General features: G+C 38.7%; 1 protein-coding gene across 1 annotated transcript in view; it reads right to left on the reverse strand.

Moving 5' to 3' along the window:
* Nucleotides 1-222: 222 nt before the first annotated feature.
* Nucleotides 223-21,757, reverse strand: part of etnk1 (ethanolamine kinase 1) — a 30,826-nt gene continuing 9,291 nt past the window's right edge. Inside the window, exons 2-8 of the mRNA XM_053650853.1 lie at nucleotides 20,237-20,496; nucleotides 17,885-18,025; nucleotides 10,923-11,065; nucleotides 7,640-7,723; nucleotides 6,429-6,589; nucleotides 3,220-3,293; nucleotides 223-3,123 (exon numbers count right to left, since the gene is read on the reverse strand). Coding sequence (XP_053506828.1) covers nucleotides 3,051-3,123; nucleotides 3,220-3,293; nucleotides 6,429-6,589; nucleotides 7,640-7,723; nucleotides 10,923-11,065; nucleotides 17,885-18,025; nucleotides 20,237-20,496 — 936 coding nt within the window. The 3' untranslated portion in view covers nucleotides 223-3,050. The remainder of the gene's footprint in view (nucleotides 3,124-3,219; nucleotides 3,294-6,428; nucleotides 6,590-7,639; nucleotides 7,724-10,922; nucleotides 11,066-17,884; nucleotides 18,026-20,236; nucleotides 20,497-21,757) is intronic.

Consider the following 21,757-nt stretch of genomic DNA (forward strand, 5'->3'; position numbering starts at 1 on the left):
GCATTATTAGTTCCTGGTTGAAATGGATGCTTAAATTACGTTTATATTATAATAAATTATAAAATGACGTCTAATCATACTCAGTTTAATTGTGTACACATTTTACGACTTAAAATTCCTCTCAGAAATGCTGTTGAACTTGGCTCATGTCAGCTAGCTTTACACAGTAGGCTATAGTGACTAGCTAGCCGCTGTTGAGAGAAAGCAAACAGGACCAGATGCTAGGATGTTTTGATACTTTTATTAGCATTCAGATGATGTAAATACAGACTCTAAACTCCATCTCTACATCCCATTTGTTTATTCCCCCCCAAAAAATTACAGATTTTATTTCTTCTTTTCATAGCATTTCATTTTTAGAAAATAAACCAAAAAAAGAAAAGTAAATCTCCCCTATGTACAGTAACTCACAAAGTAAAGGTATTGCAGCTGGGTTTTTTGTTGTTTTTTTTTTTTTTTTTTTTTTTTTTTTTAAAGTTGTACAAATATTCACATATATTCTTCAAGTGGTAGTGGACACTTGCGCAGGGTCATTTTCTGTACAATCACATGTCTGAGAGGAAAAACGTCATCGGTTTTAATAGACACGGTCCTGCTAATGAAGGCAGAGAGGGGGGGAAACTGTTTCGAAATAATGTCATTTTGATTTACAGTTTTGTTGGAAGCGACAGATTCAGCAGTGATTTGATGGATCATGACAGACTTGCCGTGTTTTCAATTATGGACCCAGATGTAGGAATTACTTTGAAAGGTGGTACTCGATGAGCGAGAACTTATTTCTGAGAAAAGCTTGACTAGAACAAGATGAAGTATTATGAACAGAACATAGAGATCTGTTTATTTTCACAGTATCTATTATGTACAAAGTCAGTTTACAGTTACAGTTAACTTGATATACAAAAGAAGGAGCAAGAGAGAGATAGAGAAAGAGAGAGAGACTTATATAGCATAAGCAACTGAGGTCTTGAAAGCCTTATTCGGACAGGATTAGTTTACAATAGTTACGTATAATAGTTGACGTATAATGAGACTCAGTAATGTTAACCTTGGTTTCAAATTGAATAATTGGCATTTAAGTTACTGAAATTGAAATACAGATTACATCGACTTATTTATTCAATTTTTATTATTTTACATTTTGTGAAACTCCGTCATTTCAGCTTCATGACAACTCCATAAATTATAGCAAATAAATACTAGCCATTCAGTTAAGACAAAAGTAATGGCACTCAATAAAAGGAGGAAGAGTTAGTGTATGGTAGTTGATGCACTGCAGTGGCTGAGCTGCATTATAGGAAGATTTAGCGTACACCACACTTAAGAGGCGCTCTTTCACGGTTTAGTCGGCATTTTATTATGGTTTTTTTTTTAGCCTTGCGTTTTTTTGTTGTTTTGTGGGCGTGGTTAATGTAAATCAGCTGTGCTGAGACCGTGCTTGGTAATTTATCAACGTACGCACGTTTGTACGAAAATTAGTGTTAGCGAAACTTTCGTAAATGTCGGTGGGAATTTTTTCGTTTGGTTTGTCCTATGGAAACATTTACACACAGCTTTGATGCACTTTCTTAACTCGAAGCTGATTAGAAGGAAAATATACAAGTATTAATAATGAAACAAGAATCATAATCCCACAGCCTGATTAATGCATAATGAATATAGTTACAGTGGGTATACAGCCTCGCTTTACATAAGCACATTAGCACAATACCATGATTATAATAATCTGTGGCTGAATCATATAAAGTGTGAACACATCGTGGATGTGATGCTGTTAGAAGCTCACTTTTATTAATTAGAAGTGAATCGAATTTCTTTCACGTGGAAGCCGGACACTCGTTAAGCGCTGGAACACTTGCGTCGAAAGAAATGGAGATTATGTAGTAAATGACAGAGTTTAGTGACACCTGTTTGCAAGAAACAATTCAAAATAAAATAAAAATGTAAGGTTTTCATTTCAATCACGCTCATATAATTTATAGCTGTCCAGATGAAAGCTGGCCAAATGCTTTATTTCAGATATCATCCTAATAAATGATCCTGTCCGAATAGGGCTTGCGAGGCGGAAAAAAAAGACGTTTAGAATCAGACGAAGCAAAAAAAATAATAATAACTCCCAATTCATATAGGTTTTTTTTAGTGCAAGTCTGGTCTTATAAATCCAAGTCAAAACTCAGGGTTAATACACTTAAGACCAATTGAAGAGAACTTGATTAGCATCACGGTCTGTCCATCAGCAGTCCTTATTAAGGCATCACGGCCACTTTAACAAACATCCAAACAAACCTCTTCATATTTATATGAAAAGAAATCTCTTTTTTTAAGTTGTGCAATCTGTACAAAGGAAGAACCTCAGCACTTTGGTGTAGGGTGACAGCTACAGGTTCTTCACATCTCTTTGCTAAGCACCTTTTTTTTTTGTCCAGATTCTGAATGCAGCAAAGTTGCTCACAGTGACAGGAAATGGAAAAAAAAACCAACAACGTAGCAAGCATGAGCACAACGTGAGGTTCCTTTGGTCCCTCAATCGCAGATCTTAAAGCAGCTATAAGACTACAACCCTAAATCTGAAAGCTCTAAAGCTAGCAGATGGAAGCAGTAAACCTGTATCAACTTGTTTTCACTGTAAACTAACAGGAATGACATACTGTATAAACTACAGAGTCTGGGACGTTAGCATATACTGTATATACATTTTTGGACCACACAGTCAATGATGAAAATTGGAGGCCTTGATTGTTTTGTTTTTCTTGGTCCTTATCCGCTTTCCCTGCACCAGGTCGACCACGCTGTGCAGAACATCGACAGACGTCATCCCGGGTTCTATCAGTTCACCAACAACCCATGAGCATGTAGGACACTTCGACACGGCTCTTGACATAAAAAACAAACTAAAAAGGAGGTGCTGAACAGAGAGATGGATTTTCCTCGTGGTTTTTTCTTTTCTAGCATTCAATCTAGTGAAGTGCAGCATTAAAAACCCACAGACCGACGAGCTCTACTGTTGCTGCCCATGTCCACCAGGGGGAGCACAAACCACCCAGAACGAGGCACTATTCTGGAAAGTTCAGCGCCGTGACCTCGGGTTTCATCTTGAAGTACTGGCTAAAGCGAAGAACTGCATATCTAGAAAAAGAGGGGAAAAAAGAAGACATGCGTCATTGTAAACATTACTGGTTTCCATGAGAGTGACAAGATGATTGTTCAGGTGTCCAGATTTACCCCAAGAAGTCAAAGTCAATTGTGGAGTACTGAGCCTGAATCAATGCCCACAGACCCCAGAAGAAATGAGATGCCTAGAGAGAGAGAGAAAGAGAAAATATAATGTGAAAGTACGATTTAAAAGTCATTTCGTGTATATACATATATATATCTCACGTTTAAGAAATTCATGTTTGTTTCTCGTTGTCCTAGAGTTTCCATTCAACACTACATTCGTGTACACATCCACACGATCGTACAAATCAGACGTTTCATGATGCACTGCTAGAGCATGTTATATTCCAGCCAGCATTGGTGTAATGAACTAACCTACAATTACAATACAAAAAGACATTTTCCTACAATGTAGAATTTTGCACTAAACTACAACATGTGAGCAAGACTAGTGTTGTGCAATAATGCCAGTCCTTTATTATTAATTCCAAATTGGTCACTTAACACCATAATTAGACGTATAAACAAATGACACAGTCTTTTACCAGGAGTGACTCAGAAATGTATTGTAATGCTACATTATAGCTAATAGAAACAGAGCGAGAGTGCATTTCCTTCTTCTCATGACTATAAATAACGCCTGTAACCGCAGCCTGTAACAGCTTTAGAGAAATATTTCAGTGCACTTTATATTCCTGCTTATTTTCATCGCTCGGATTCCTGCCTCGCTTGCTCACGAGCTCCCACGAAGACAAAGAGCCCATTGTTTATAATTATTAATGCTGCATTTAACGGTGAAACTGATATTTTTTGGTTCGTGTGGTTTAGTTTAAACAGTAAGAGTCTTCATTGGTGGATGAAACGATATAAATAACTAGCTGAACTAACTGAATGCCTTAAGGATTTCTCTTTTGTGTGTTATCATGTCAAAGATGTAATGATTGCACCGTTTAAAGTGCTCAGAGTTCTTTTTTAATTACACAGTGGATTAGAAGTGTTGAAATAAAACCTACGCCTCTGGTACCAGCAACTGTTAAGCGCTATTGTCCCTCGTAAAAAATAAATAAATAAATAAATAAAAGGCTTTTTAGTGTTTACCGTGAACTATCTGAGCTTCATTTCCTGCGAGTGATGACATTTTAAAAACCCGATACGCCAGTACTGTTTGAGTTGGCACGTTAGAGACGACGTGGCGCACAAACGAAAAAGCACCTCGTGATAAGCCTGAATCTGTGTTATTTATCCCGTGAGCGATGATTCAGTGGCCCAAGGCCCCGAGCCAGCGTTCACCACAGATTTTTTTTTTAATTATTTAATTTTTTTTTTTACAGCTACGTCTCTAGCTCTAATCTGACCGGTGTCTGCCTGTTTACTCGGACGTCCATTCCTCTGTCTCGTTCCAATTACCGCAACCAGAAACAAAAACAAGACGTTTAATGTGACAAAAAAAACAGCGTCGGTCGTTAATTAAAGCCGAGCGGTGTTTCCTTTTGTTTTCACTGTTTTTCAAGGTTCATCCCGTCGGGGCATTAGTGAAAATAAAGCAGCCCGGTTAATGGAATCTACTGCGGTTGAGTTTTATTATTTCTCTCGGCTTTGTTTTTTTGTTTGTTCTGTTCGGTTTGTTGGTCTGCCGTTTCTAAAGTGAAACCAACAATCGAAGCTTTTACGGACCACAAGCTGGATTCAATTAAGTTTCCTTTTTTTTTTTTTTGTGGTGAGAAAAATAACATGGCCTCAAAAGCGTAGAGAGCAGACATGCCAGGACTATACTTCAATAAAGAAAAGAAATCCACGTTCATGCTTTTAAAGATTCCCAGCTGAACGCTTTAGAGACCAGGTTAAGCATCCAAACAGCACAACAAATCCCTAAGATGCTTCCAAGGTCACTTTCTTTGTGTCGCGACATCAAACACTGCCACTGCTGGACGATGTAAATGGCACTATGTATTTAAAAAAAAATTAACGACATGTTCATTGTCATCTCGCAATGAACGCCTAGCTTTTTGTCAACATTTACAAACCGATAAGAATCCCTTTTTTTTTTTTTTAAACAGTAACTCGGTGACACGAACATGGAACCAAGCATTGTATTTACGATGCCATTAAAGGTGCGGTCAGTGAAAGTTAGCGGATTTGAAAATCAAAACATGACGAAAAAACATGGCCTGGTTACAAGATCTGATTGACAGGTGAGTCCTGATTGTCCTGACTGGTAATGTGTGGTCCACATCATTTTTTACGGAGCCTGGTGAGCACAAACCATGTGGCTGTTTAATTGATATATTACAATGTGTTTGTTGGCAGCAGATCGCAGCGGCACATTTGTTCATATGATACGTGAAACGTTTATTATAGCTTTGTACGTCAGTTGACGACCCTGAGCTCATCACAAGCACCCAGTTTTCTGGAACGTTCTGCCAGGACGTTTACTGTTGGCCTTATAATAGCGCCGTGTAGGGACGTACGGTTTCTTTTGCCCAGGAGTGTACGTCTCTACCGCCGGCTTTGTCCTGATTGGTCATCACTACTCCCATTAAAATAATGTGCTAATCATCTCAAACTGCACATTATTGTTATTATTACTGATATCAAATAAGGTTAGCTCTTAATTCTGAGAGTATGACCAAACCTACATTCATTTCGCACTAGCACGCGACAACGCGACAGGCTTGACCGTTCGTTTGCAAGATTTCAGCGACGTTCTAATCGAATCGGACTCGATTTTCTCAAATTCTAAGCAAATTCGTTACCGCAAAATCGACCACATCAAAACGCCGACCACGGACGATCCCGCAGGATCGGTCCGACGATTCTTCGGCTGCCAGCTCACAACTTTAGTGCCTAGTAACTAGTTCACGCAAAAAATGGAAATAATTTTATCCCGACATATACAACCTCTCGTTAAACGTGTATAGAGATGTTACGGAGAAAAACTCAGGGTTAAAAAACTCAAGCTAGTTCAGTTAGCTTGCTTTGCTTACCTAATCTAAGAACAAAGCCTAGAATGTCATGTAAATCAACAATAAATACATTTACAAACAAATGCGGTGTGTATAAATCATATAGTGGACAGGCCACACCCACAAGCGACAAACTACCAGCAATTTATCACTTGCTAGTATGAACGTATTGTAGTGTGATATAGCTAGCCATATCGCAATTATTTTAACTAGCTTCATTTATATTTTTAAGAGTACCGATGTTTATTCGTTTCATTGTATTTCGTATATGCAATTATTCATAACGTCCAAGTGAACGCGCTCGACACTCACCAGGGCGAAGTTGTTCACCTGGACGTACAGGACTTCCACCTCAGCCTCGGAGACCTCAGTGCCCTGATCTTTATATTCCTTATAGGCCTCCAGATAGGCTCGCAGCCACTGCAGTTGGAGGCTGCGCTCAGGATACAGGCTGTAGTCCACCTCGTTCAGACCTGTCAATCACAGCCAGGCCACGCCCACAAACATTAACATTAACATTAAAACAGGACATGTAGTCTGTCTATCGCTGCTGTTAATATATAACGGATGTCATCACCACTACAGGTTTCTACTGGTTTCTGGTGGTCTGTAATGGGATTTTGTGATCGGTCACTGATTCTAGACTAGGTTTGACGGCTTTCTAAATCTATCTTGACGGTAATGACTTTGGGATATTAAAAATGATTATGATATATACTGATATTTTAGGGTTGTTTAGATAGAGCTAGATCATTTTCTTTACAGGTTTCTCACCAAGTCAACATAAAAATTTTTTTACAAAGCATCACAGCATTATCAGATTCGATTGTTAAACGTATTCACATTTTAAGATTAAGAATTTATGGAGGGTTTTTTTACGAGTGAAATTTTTTAAGGTCATCAATTATGAAACGTCTTTGAAGTCGCCAAATTGAAAGATTCAAAAAGCACTTGTGAATTTGTCATACACGATAGACATCATCTAACTGAAATGAGTCAATAAATTATTTTTTTTTAAAAGATATATTTATATATATATATATATATATATATATATATATATATATATATATATATATCTTTTAGATAAAGTGTCATTATTGCAGGATTTGTTTGATTAGGGATGAAATTGTCTTAATGTTGGATTTTAAACCTGAAAATCATGAAAAATATGAAAATAATAATAATAATAATAATTTGAATGACTATTTATAAGAATTATCTTATTTATTTATATAATTTAGGCACAAATCATATAAAGGGAAATATATTGGGTTGTTTTTTTTTTTATATATACCAAGCTAAAGATATTTCAGAGAAATGTTGTGTATTACTACTATCATAAAATATAAAAGATTCGCACATCAATGTGAATTACTACTCTACCTACACACCTCTAACGAGGAAATTTAATCGTCTTATTTTCGAATGCTCTCATAATAAGAAATATTGGACGAATCTGTTTCCCGTTTTCCGACGTTTTCGCTTGATGACGTATGACATTTGTATTCACGTGGAATTACCTGCAAATTCATTGAAGTGGTTCCCAATGTCATAGGCTTGGTAATTGTACCCAGCGTATTCGTAGTCAATAAATTTGACATGTCCTGAGGAGGGCAAACAAAGGAAGGTTTGTTTAGAAGAGAACACTGACACGCCGCGTCCAAAACCCTTCCTAATCCTCGAACATTACAAATCTACACACAAACCAAATCAACACTCTTATATCTGAGCTGTAACGTGACGGTGGCAGCTCGGAGTCGGAGTCAGGCTTCGTGTTGTGAAAGGAGTGCATAAGAGTCGGCACGCAAAGAAAAAAAAATAAATAAAAAAAATAACTTTACATGTTAATGAGGCGCTGAGGCGGATCAGGACATGCAGTCTGAGCACAGAGCATATACAAGCACACACACACACACACACACACTTATAAAACATGCTTATGTTGCTTACATGGCATCGGAGTTAAAGAGAACGACGAGCAGAGGAAGTGAAGAAGCTGTTTTCACCTGATTTCTGCTGATACTGTGTTTTGTATATATTTTTAAGAGCTCGGAGCCAAGAAAACATCACTGACGCAATTCTCACACGTTGTTACAGAAACTCAAGAGGAACCGGAGTGGAGAAAATACAGAGGAACTGTACTTAAGTTTGGGAAGCTTCATTAAAAAAAAGTAGAAATACAGAGCTGAAGAAACGCACTTGTGCGAAGTATTCAAAAAAAAAAAAGTGCAATCCAGACTTTATTTATTTAACTCAGTTGTGCACGGGGTCATTTCACTTCCGTGTCAATTTGAATAAAAATTAAACTGTAAGGAGTAAAAAATGTGAAAAATCAGAGATGGCACGATCCAACTCGATCTTTACCCTCGAGTATTGGCTGATACCGATACTCATCCGATATATTTTTTTTTACGCTTTTTTCTTTTTTGTTCTTTTTTTTAACCGAAGCACTTAAAAATAAAATGTAAATAATGATCATAATATCTTCTTTTTTTTTAAATTCTGACTCTCCTTCAATGTAAACATATCCAGTTCCAAATCCAAGTCCAATCTTTTCCATTTCTTCCAGGATCAACTCAAATCTGATCCACCATTTATTTATTTATTTATTTATTTATTTATTTATGATATCAGACAGGGATCGATCTTGGGTATCGGATCAGTGCCATCTCTGGTGTAAAAAAAAATTATATATATATATATATATATATATATATATATATATATATATATATATATATATATATATATATATATATAATCTTTTTTTTTTTTAAGTATGTTTTGTTTTTTCTTTCGGAGATTTAATTATTAGTAACGCAGCGGTCCAATGTACTCAGAACTCGGAAAAGCACGTCCTCCGACGTGGAAAATTCCAAGTCGGGAACTCGGGCGTGAGTTCTCCGACATAAACACACCTGATGTCAAAACAATATGGCGGCGCACGCAGTAAACAGTGAACAGATTTCCTTCTGCCTCGGATTTCTACTCGATAAAACCTGATTATACTTTACATGTAGCTCTTCTGTTGTTTCGGCTTTTTTTATTTAACAACTTTGTACGTTTTGGATTTGCGACGTAATTCCGCTGCTTTTAAATTCCGAGACGAGCCACACGGACACGGTCCGTGTTTTCTTTTTCCGAATCGCTTTTAGAAAATCGACTTGGAACTTTCTTTCTGGAGTTTCTGAGTACAGCGGGTCGCGGCGTACGGGTACGTCCGTAAGCGTTACGTTTTCACAATTTCAGTACTTATAGTATGGAAACAAAGTACAGCTGCTGGAGTAATTATAATCCACCCCGGGTCCGGAAAGTTTCAGGAAGTCTGTGAAAAGCAAAAATATGAAGGCGTGTTAGAAAGAAAAGTATCGGCATGAAAATGGAGAGATTTTCCTTCATGCTTTGAGAGCAAAACATGTACAAGATAGAACGAAGTGATGAGGAGGTGGGGGGGAAATGATAGAGCGCCGTCTAGTGGCTGGGGAAAGCAAATATCAGGCGACGGAAGACGACATTTCAGAACACTAAGCCTTCACTCCTCCTCCATTACAGCACACTCTTGTGTTTCTCTGAACATGAATAAAGCTTATATAAAGTGTGTGTGCAAACAATCTAAACAACACCTTGCTTTCCTAAACTTATGGTGTTTGTGTGTGTACTGTATGTATATATATACTGTATGTACTGGTGTATATATATACAACTTATGTGTATGTGTGTGTGTGTGTGTGTGTGTGTGGGTTTTTTTTTTTATTAAAAAAAAAAACAAGGTTCTGATTTGACAGTAGACAGAAGTGTTGGTCTACAAAAAGAGACACGTGAGGTGGTTACCGGGCCCGTTGGCATCCTAGCCGGACACACAGAACAGCTCCAGCCAGTGGCTATAGGCCTGTGTAGCAGATGAAGAGATTTGGGGCAAACTCACATCTGTCACAGAACACACACAGCTTCACTGCAGAGCGGCCTCTGCGTCCCTCCCCCTTCCTCCTTTCTTTTTTGTTTTAAAAAAAATACTCGATTCACCGAGGACCTTGCCTTTCTCCGCCCACCAACCCAACGCCGCCAAGGGCACCAATCGGCTTCGAGTGCCCAGTTTTCCCCGCACAGGTGGAACCTCCGCTACACTCTGACTCACAAAAGTATATTAAATAAAAGCACAAAATGATGATGAAGGATAGGGAGACTCTGTTTGTCTGTCTGTTTGCAGTTTTAAGAAAAATCATAAAAGACAGTATTCAGCTTTACAGTGTTAACCCCTCCCCCTCTCTCTCTTTCTCTGTCTCACTCTCTCTGTGTGGTTAATGTTAGCTGGAGGAAGTGGCATTGCCTTGTTGTCAGCATCTTCCTTCCGTACAAAACACTCGCAAATGCTGCGGCGTTCGAACGCACGTTCGAAGCGCGTGTCAGCCGTCGCGCCATGCCGCGCCGCGCCGCTCGTGCTCGGTTATTCATAGGGAACACAGAAAGCATTCAAAACATCACACAACAGGGGAATTAAATATCCAAACAGAATTCCCACACTTTTTTTTTTTTTTTCTTTTTTTTGCTGCTGTTGATATAATCACACACACAATGTAGAACAAAAAATAAAGCTTTCCTGGATTTACGTTATAGTTATTGGTCTTTAAGATGAAACGGGTCGAGGAAGGCCTTTCAGAGGGGGTTTTCTTTTCTTTCTTTCTCTCTTTCTTTCTTTTAAAGTGCAGAAAAGTGTAAAAACCAGGCCTACCTCAGGCAGGACAGTGTGTTGTGGGGAAGCCAGTGGGTTTATTAGTGAAATCAGGGTGAGGTAAAGGTGCTCACCTCCCGCCTGTTGGTAGATGATGTTCTTACACAGCAGGTCGTTGTGACAGAGAACGACGGGCGAGTCGAGCTTGGAGAGGCTCTGCTGGAGCCACAGCAGCTCCTCTCTCAAACACACCGGACTGGGCACCTGGCTGCTCAGCCTACACACACACACACACACACACACACACACACGCGCGCACACAAAGTCAATAGTTACTCAAGCACGATGACACGCTCCAAATAGCCATTTCATTCCACTTCTTTTAACAGTTACTGAGGTCGAAGGTCTGATTAGGCGTGGGGAGATACGACAAAATCGCCATTTATCGCCATTTCTACGATACACAAACTGCCAAGTAGTAAAAAATAAACAAAAACAAATTAACAGTCAATTAAAAGATATTAAAAAAAGGAGAAACAGCAGGAAATTTGATCAAATCCACAGCTTGTTATTAAAAAATATTTTTAAAGCGGAGATATGACTTCCCCCTGCCCCCCCCCCCCCCCCCAATACCGTAACGAAAACCTCTCGAGTCTTAATCTTCAGAATTATATATGTTTTGCTTTTTTTTTTTTAATTTAAGCATTTAAAAAATAAAGAACGTTAAAAGCGTGATTCGACAGAACGGCAGCTTTCACACAAAACCACTTGTGCTGGAAATATAATAATAATAATAATAATAATAATAATGATACTAATCTTCATGTATAGAGTATAAATCTACTTAATAACTATCGATTCTTAACAAAACATGCAAGTCTTTTTATATGGAATTATATGCATTTCCACTTTTAATCTCATTCCAATCTTTTCCATTTGTTACAGGATCGGATTTGGGGGGGTTTCCCCCCCTCTGATATCCGATCCACACTTTTATTTATTTATTTTTCCTGATATCCTGAGTATCCAGGTTATTGCAGGAAAGCGTATTGTGACGTAACGTGTCGCCGGATCAGATACTGTAGGTCTGATCTACTTTTACATGGAGGTTTGTTTTTGTTTTTATTTTCTGAGATACCTATGAATCATATTTGGTCTTGTGATGTTTGAACATGCAAGTCACGTGTAGATTTGGTTACACAGATCCAAAACAGGCCAGGTGCAGTTTGCATGAATGTGACGTAAGAGTTCAAATACCTTCAAAGGTAAAAAGGTAAAAATCACCCGGACAAAAATTGCTCACTTTAACAGGGATCTTGCTCTCTCTCTCTCTCTCTCTCTCTCTCTCTCTCTCTCTCTCTCTCTCTACAAGATGAAAGAAATTCAGTCCTTTTTAAGACTTTTCCGGAATCTGAGGTCACGTGAAATCTGACGTGATTAAATGAACACGTGTCGGTGCAGAAAATACAGGCGACGTCTAACAACAATAAGGCTGCAATTAACGATTATTTTCATAATCGATTAGTCGGCCGATTATATACATATATATAATATATTCCGATTAATCGGATGGGGGCGGGGCAAACTTTCAGCACCATTTTTTTTTTTTAATTTAAAATAAAATCCACAAACTGAGTGTTACAAATATAAACGTTTTTCAGACTAAAACTTTACACAACTGTTTGTCCAAAACAGAAAGGAACCCAATACACACACACACACACACACACACACACCAGAATATATTATTAATGTAGGACCGTAGTATAATTCTGTGCTTATATACATATATATATATATAATAGTATATACACATTACTTTTCATGGATGCACAAAAAGCACAGAATTAAACTCCAGCCCTAAATGAAGAATAAAAACTCCCTCACTGCACCTTGTGGTTTCTGTTCCTCACTGCTTTGAGACATGTTGTTTTACTTGTCTTTACTTTTGATCATAATGTTTTAATTAGACATAACAGATCTTACTGGCGCTCCCACTCTGTATCTCCACGTCTACAGCGCGCGCGAGCAGCAACGCGGCCTCGGTGCTAACACATCACTTGCGTTATAATAAACGACAGAGGTTCAATCATCAAGAAACTTTGATTTCTCTCTAGGTTAAGTTTTATAAGTCATAAACTGGCGAAAGCTTGCCTCATGAAGCTTCCCCCTTGAGCACTCTAATACTCATAGTGAACTTGAATAGACCTGGAATATATTTGGATTTTTCATTTATTATTATTATTTCCATACAGGCAATAACAAAACCACTTCATCAGCATCAAGACATGGCCTGATATCATTTTGCATGCAAGTGAAGTCCTCATACAAATCAAAAACCCGGCTGGTCCGATCTGATTACAGTCACATCACATTTGCATGCGCAGATCCCGTGCAGTTTGCATGAACAGGTGGAAGTGTGTCATGTGATATCTGCTACATTCCCCTTTTAGCTCTGCTGGCTCTCAGTTAATCATTTTTGTTTTTAAATGATGCATTTTTTATACACTCAGTGAAAGCCGTGCATAAGGAAACGCCAAAGGCTATTCTCGGTAAATAATTAAACCTATAGCTAGCGTAGAACGTTTAAGACTAAACACTGACATTTCATAAATAATTAACACCAAACTTTTTTTTTAATATATATATATATATAGACTTTCACATATCACTAGCATAACACCTGCATACGACGGATCCAGGTGTCAATCGCATGTATATTGTACTGTTATTTTCTCACTCATCGGTGTGTTATTATCCTGAAATAGAGGTACCAGGTGGTACTGTACTTTTCTTCGTTGCGGGTATGGTACCGTCAATGGCACCTTAAGGATCGTTGATATACCTTTATAGCTTTACTGTAAAATTTCCACCATACGAACCTTTCCAGGTAAAACATACAAATGTTTTGTACTACTGATGTTGCCCAGGGATTGAAAATATTGAGTACTTGTTCGTCATCGGTATTATTTTGGTGTATTTATAGACTCCAGAATTATGTGGACACACAACTATCACACCCATATCTGGTTCCTTCCCAGTCTGTTCCCACATAGTTGGAAGCACACAGTTGTATATGTATTGTACGTGGCAGCGGTGGCTCAGTGGTTAAAGGCTCTGGGTGACTGATCAGAGGGTCAGGGGTTCAAGCCCTCAATTGCTCAGTTGTATAAATGAGATAAATGTAAGTCGTTCTGGATAAGGGCATCTGCCAAAGCTGCCATAAATGTAATGTATAGAATGTCTTTGTATATGCAATTTCCCTTTGTTTGAACTAAGAGGCTCAAACCTGTTCCAGCCCCTTTGTTTGAACTAAGAGGCCCAAACCTGTTCCAGCCCATGTGCACAAAAGTGAGCTCCATGAAGACATGGTGTGGGAAGAACCTTTCAGAGGTTCAGAGCCCTGACCTCAACCCCACTGAACGAGGACCACGCACCACAACCAGTGCCTCATCTTACTAAAGCTCACAATTCCCACCACCACGCTTCAAAATCTAGTGGAAAGCCTTCCCAGAAGAGTGAGAGTGGAGCTTATTATAACAGTCAAGGAGGAATAAATCTGGAAGGGGATGTTCAACAAGGACATATGGGTGTGATGGTCAGGGGTGCACATACGGTACTTTTGGCCATATTTTATACTTTACTTAAGGGTTATTAAAATTGAATACTCGTACACTTACTTAAAAACCATACTTTTTTCTCCTTGTATTTTTATTTAGACCTTCAAAGTACTCATTACAAATCTCAAAGGTGTTTTCTTCTCTAATTCGGGCAACGGCTGGACAATACGCATCAACGGAATGGACTCCCATGCATCGTATTTCCATTTCCATTTGAAGCATCCAATCAAATTCATTGATGTAAAGACGGGAGAGCTGGCTGCTGGGAGGGAATTAGCAGGTGAACAAATTAGGGTGAAAAATGGAGGGGATTTTAAAAAAAAAATGTAAGTAAACATTTTTTTTTACTTTTGCTTGAGGGTATTATTGGCCAGAGACTTCCGCTCTTAATTGAGTAAAACTCTGACACGTTATCTATAGTATTTATAGTGGTTAAGGGGCTCAGCGCAGTATAAGGCCCGCTTGTCCCTGAAAGGACGATATATCGTTAAGGGAAGCAAGTGCGAGAGCGGGGCGGATGAGGAAATGTACGCTGGCTGCCAAACAGCTCAACCGAATCTGAGCGCCTTAACCGAGGCACGAGCCAAGTGGTTTTGGAACGCCGCTCCGTAGCGCAGCACAAACTGATTACGGGAGCAGTGCACGTGATGGTAGTGGTGGTGGTTATGAGATACGACATGGAGTCAGAAATGTGGGAGCTTCAGAACATTAGGCTCAAGACAAAGAGTTCTGTGGTGAGGTGGGAAATGACAACTCTGGGAAAGGTACCAAACGATGAAAGAACAAATCGTTCTTCACTTAAAGGGACCTACATTTTTATCTAGCCTCCTCTTCAGTCTCAACATTCCTTTTTTTTGTATTTTCCTTAATCAACTTTCTGTGTACTTCTGCGTTCCCTTTCTTAACTCTGTCTTCCCTTATTCGGAGTTCCTTTTCTTTATTGTCCTTACTGTTTTCTCTTTCTTTCTTTCAATCAGAGATCCGAGTAACGTGGTGCTGCTGTTACCTGGCACAGATCTACGTCTGCACACGAAGCCAGGCGTTCGAGGGCTTATCAAGAGGTGTGGCCAGGTGCAGCGCGTTTAGGCTGATTACCCTGACACGGGGCATCGCATAGCAACCGGTGCCGGGTCTGTCATAAAGGCCTGCACACTGTAGGTGGCTGCTGATTTGCCTGAGCGAGCACTTGCGGCATTACAATAATATAGTCCAGTCTTCATGGTCCCACCACAGTGACAATGAAAAGTACAGTTCGGTACCTTTATTTCTGAGAGTGTACCTCACCCCTTATTAACTCCTTTTCCCTTTAAACAGCCATAAAGTTTACACTTGGGACCGGCTCTTGACTTTGATTTCATCGTCTTAAAAGGAGTAAAACTCCAACACCCCACGTAAAACTATACACAGCGGATCGATTTCCTAAATGGCTGTTGCAATCAGCCGAGCAATACTGAGACTGCTTAAAATTTTGCCTTATTAATCACTCATCATAACTCAGTAATAGTTACTCAATAACTACCATTAAGTAATAAGTAAATACCAACTATCAATTTGTTGATATTATATACACTATATATATATATATATATTTATATATATATATGTATATATTACAGGCTTCCTGAAGTTTCCCAGTAATCAAATGCTTATTAATAGCACAAATTCATTAAAGTGTTTTTTTTTTTTTAAATGTAACAGGAAATGTTGTGGTGTACTGTGTGGGATATGAAGCTATCCTACTTACTGCTTAGATTACCTCCATAATCTTTGCTCTTAATCCTAAGTGTTGCTTTTTGTAACACATTCCCATCCTTAGCGTTTAATAAGAAATGTCTGACTGTAATTGAGAAATACTATCAACACCTCGCCTAATCCACTTTGTGATTAAAACAACATGATGACAGCTATAGATACGTAAGAGAAGATATCAGCCTATAAGCAGCCAAGCACGCGTCAGGCCGATCCCCATCGCTTTGGTATTTACCGTGAGCGGGTATAGCTGTCAGGATAATTAATGGTTGCCAGTTAAACAAGTAAGACGGGTGACTCTTATTTATTCATAGCTTTTTGCATAGAAACTCTAAACACAAACCTATCAAAAGGATTACAGAGGCAAATCACAGGTTTACAACAATGCATTCTTTTTTAACCTGCTATCGTTTCTATAGTAACAGCTGAAACAGGCGGACACTCTGCATAATCCTAACCTAATACACGGATAAACTAAAAACAAACATATGTGTAACTGTTGATATGATGATGTTTTCTGTAAGGAGATGTTTATTTAACATTTATGGATAAGGTCTCCAATGTTGTAACAGTCAGAGGTAAAGCTGTAACATGTTTTTGTGTTTGTTTGTTTTTTTTTTAATTTTCCACCCTGGGAAAGTTTAAGAACGGACGAAGTTCTCTCCGTCTTATTGACTTTAAGATCCTCCCTTTCCAGAACCCTTTCCAGAACCCTTTCCAGAACCTTCACACTAACTGTTCCTCAGTGGTGGAATGCACTTCCAATCTCAATCCGGACCGCAGAATCTCTCACCATCTTCAAAAAACAGCTAAAGACCCACCTCTTCCATGAACACCTAACCAACTCATAATTAAAAAAAAAAATAAAATAAAATGCACTTACACCTCTACTCTGCACTTTGCTTCTTCTGGAATTCAATTAATAGATCTTGTATGTATGGTAGCACTTCTTGTATTGTTCTCCGCTTGATATATCGCTTTGCTTGTATCTTTCTCATTTGTAAGTCGCTTTGGATAAAAGCGTCTGCTAAGTGAATAAATGTAATGTAAGATGACGTGAAGGAATGACTCTTTGTAGCTGCTACAAGGTAAATGATAACAGGAACGGGCTCGTTTTTCTCCACGTTCGACAACGTTAAACGTAACTATAAATGGATCAAATAAAATCAAATTAAAAAAGTACACACGTGAAAATTAGAAATCGTTTTTACAAACTTCACACACGACACACAGTGTTTTATTCCTTACATAACAGCTCATTTTGGGGTGAAATGACACCTTTAATGACTCGTCAGATTTCTCTTTCTTGTAAATCCATGGCTATGTTACGACAACGGGCGACATAAAAAAAAAAAGGAAAGCACAACAGGTTTAAGTAATAATAATAATAATAAAAAAAACCTAAATGTATTGCTAAAAATTGTAAATTGATAAATCAGTACATTTTTTTTTGTCCTCTGAGGAAACCACAGTGTAGTTTATATAATAGTTTTAAAGTTCCAAAGTACATTTAATGAGGACAAATGAGAGAGATTTGGTCTGTATATAACAATATCATACGAATTTGCTGCTCTACTGCTTTGTGTTAGTTGTGTTAGTGACAAGATTCCTGTTGTGTCTATGTTGTTACTCAATCTATATTTAAACTGTGTACATGTATTAGCTTAATGTGGCTCTGTGTACACACAGACAACTCCCTCGGCTCATAATGTCACCTAAAGGCTCACCTCTGGTTCTTTTCCAGATTGTCAAAGCGGGTGGGGACGAGGGAAAAGTACTTGCTCATCGTGTGCCAGAGATCAGACCGGGGAACCCAGCCGTTGTGCGCGTGGATGGCGTGGTACTTCGCCATCTGCCTTGCAATGAGCCTGAGATAAAAACATCAGAAAGCTACACATCAGCATGTCTTCCATTATCCAGCTAGTCAGCTAATCGAACAGGATTTTGAGTGGTATTCATAGCTAGATGTCTAACTTGAGCTAACATGACAGAATTTCTGAGTTTGAGAGAAATCCTGTACAGCCATCATGCTAGTCAACAAGCTAATGAGCTAACCTGACAGGATTTCTGACTGGATGTTTTGTTTATTTTAATTCATGTTTGTAATAGTTACTGTCAACATCAGTGAACAAGCTAATGAGCTAACTGACAGGATTTTATAACACGTTTATGTTTGTAATAGTTACTGTCAAAATCAGTGTACAAGCTAATGAGCTAACTGACAGGACTTCATAACACGTTTATGTTTGTAATAGTTACTGTCAAAATCAGTGTACAAGCTAATGAGCTAATTGACAGGATTTTATAACACGTTTATGTTTGTAATAGTTCCCGTCAAAATCAGTGAACAAGCTAATGAGCTAACTGACAGGACTTTATAACACGTTTATGTTTGTAATAGTTCCCGTCAACATCAGTGAACAAGCTAATGAGCTAACCTGACAGGATTTCTGACTGGATGTTTTGTTTATTTTAATTCATGTTTGTAATAGTTCCTGTCAACATCAGTGAACAAGCTAATGAGCTAACTGACAGGATTTTATAACATGTTTATGTTTGTAATAGTTACTGTCAAAATCAGTGTACAAGCTAATGAGCTAACTGACAGGACTTTATAACACGTTTATGTTTGTAATAGTTCCTGTCAACATCAGTGAACAAGCTAATGAGCTAACTGACAGGATTTATGAGCGTAGTTTGAGTTCTTATCATCAATGTATATGATCTATACTGCTAGGACTTGCTAGATGGCTAACTTAATATTTACTGTTAATGCTAACCAACAAGCTACTGAACTAAGCTGAGAGGATTTCTTTTTCAGGATATTCATGAATGTTTACAATAGTTATTACAATCATTACCCGCCCAGCTGAGAGGTTTCCTAAAAGCCATAGGCCATAGTCTTTTTTTTTTTTTTTTTTTCTTGTACAGATATTGTGAAATTTACTGCTAATGCTACATAACAAGCTTTATGAGTTAACCTGACAGGATTTTTAAGGAATTATATAGTTAATATAGTATTTGTATGTAATTTTGTGTAATTTTCACTGCTAACATTGGCCATCTAGCCAACATGACTTGACATCTTTTGACAGGATTACTCTGAGGAAGTTTAAATTATGTCAATAGATGTTCTCAATATTTACCGTCAACATTAGCCAATAAGCTAAGGTGCAAACCTGACTGGATTTTTGAGGGGACTTTTATTTCATATCCATAAATATACTGTATATGATCTATACTCCTAGTACTAGCTAGATGGCTAGTGTAAGCTAAATTTTTACAGTGATTTCTGAGGATTTTTTAAGAATAAGTCCTGTACAGAGACGTCACTACTAACGCCTTACCGCTGTGTCTCTTATAGAACTTGTGTGTGGTGTAGCATTATTAACAGTATTTCAGAAAATGTTTCCTTTCTCAAGCAGGGGTTTGGCAGCTGACTGAGCTGAACTAGATTTTTCAGCAGAGATAGGCAAAACCTGACGACTGTTCTGAACAGAAACGTTTGCAATATTTACTGCTAACGCTGATATTTCACCCATTCTTTTTCACAATACACAAGCAACAATAGAGCGATAATATACTGGTCACTGAAAGAATTGACCTTTTTTTGAGAAGAACTAAAAAAAATTACCTGTTGAGACATGATTCATTTTGTCCAGTGTTTTATAAACCGTTTGATCTGATTGGCTGTGTTCTTGGGCGTGTGGACACGCCCTCACAGGCATGTTTCTTACATATGTGTGCCACTACGGTTACGTGAATCCACAGTTATGTGCGCAAGGTTTTTAAGGGCAGGCTGTGAATAGACACGAGATGGAAAGATGCCACAGACAACTTTGGCAAGGCATGAGGCATTTCCTCATGTGTATGAGGCCGGGGGTGGGGGGCTCTGGGGGCTTGGCAAGGTCACGAAGCAGAAGGATCATGTTACAAAGAAGGCCATGGTGTCTTTAGCACCGAGAGGAAACAAGACTGAAGCTCATGCCAGGCAGAAAACCTGCTGAGTCACAAACATGCAAAACTGTAGTAAGTCATCCACGGAGTTCGATGTGCCGTGTACGGTGTCGGTTCCTCACCTGAAAATGGTGGGGTTACGGATGTGCTCGGGCTCCAGAGCCACGCCCTCCAGGAACTCATAGCAGAGGCCGTTGTTAAAGGTGCAGTAGAGACGCGGGGCGCAGCGGTGCGCATGCAGCACTTGAAAGCTCTTCACCTCATTGTCACGGTCTACGAAAAGCTCTGTTTTGTTGCCGTAGATACGCACGAGCACCACGTCCTCCAGCGCCCCACCCTCGTAGCAGCCAATCAGCTTGTTGGTGATGCCATCAGTGAAAGTCTGCCAAAACAAAGAGAAGAATGAAGTGATCATTTACATAAACACTGAAGAATATATGAATCGTGCTCCATAATCCCTGACGTGTTTCAACATGTAGGAGGAATGAGAGTACACTAATCGTCCCAAAAAGTTTACATAACACATCGTAATAATAATAATAATACAAACACGAACAGTGATTCTTCGCCGATGTTAACGTTATACATGTGTATTTTTGTCATATTTCCCGATCACATTTGTCCTTGCATTCTTTTTTAACAATTATTCTTTCTAGCGTTTAAAAAAAATGGTTTTAAAAATCAATTAAGCGTTTTGCACGACAGAACAGTGTTCACCCGATCACCAGCAGATCACGAGTTCGGATCCTGACGACACAACGGCTTCCTGTAACCGGGAGCCAAGAGAGCAAAACTGACCGTGCTCTCTGAGGTGGGAGGGGCATACGTGGTCTCCCCTGCCAATCAGAGCAACACGAGCCAATCGTTGGCGTCTTTCCTCTGAGGGTCTTAAACCGCACTGTGGCGCAACATGAGCAGCAGTTCGAAACACTGAGATCGGACGGCTTCACGTGGCATTGGCAGGACGAAAAATTCCAAAATGATTGCCTTCCTGACAAGGGAATGGCTGGAAATGAGCGCCTTAAGTGTTTCCGACGTTGTTCTAAGCCGGTGTTAATCATCGTAAAAAAAAAAACAAGATAACTAAATAATAAATTGATCACGCTCCTCGAAACACATGACGAAATTCCTGTGTAGTTTTTTTACTGACTCATTTTGCAAAAGACGATTATACGAAGCAGAACAAGAGGCCAGCAAGACTCGAGGACGCTGCTCTGGTCACGTAGACCGCTAGCTAAACTATCTAATCACGCACGCATATGTAGGCTAACTTACAAAATATGCGATCTTACAGCTTACTTGTCAGAGTACGGTGATGTTGTTTCGTGATGAATTATTAATCCATACAGGAAAAACTGCTTTTTGAGTAGCGTACTTTTTTGTCAGGGTGTTTTGTAAAGACTAGCTAGCTAGAACTAGCATAGCTGATGACTCATATGTTAGCGTTGGACTAGCGCGACTTCCCTCTTAAGGAGATAGGCAGCTTTTATTTAGGAAACGATTTGGAATTCCCTTTAACAAACTACTTGTGTTTCTGTTTCGGGAAACTTTTAGGTGAAAAACTAAACCTAATTTTCATTGACTAAAATTGTTTATTTTTTTTACCAGCTATATAGATTCAAACTAAATCCATATTAGTGGCC

Source organism: Ictalurus furcatus, chromosome 19, assembly GCF_023375685.1.
Source record: "Ictalurus furcatus strain D&B chromosome 19, Billie_1.0, whole genome shotgun sequence".
NCBI classification, from domain to species: Eukaryota; Metazoa; Chordata; class Actinopteri; order Siluriformes; family Ictaluridae; genus Ictalurus; species Ictalurus furcatus.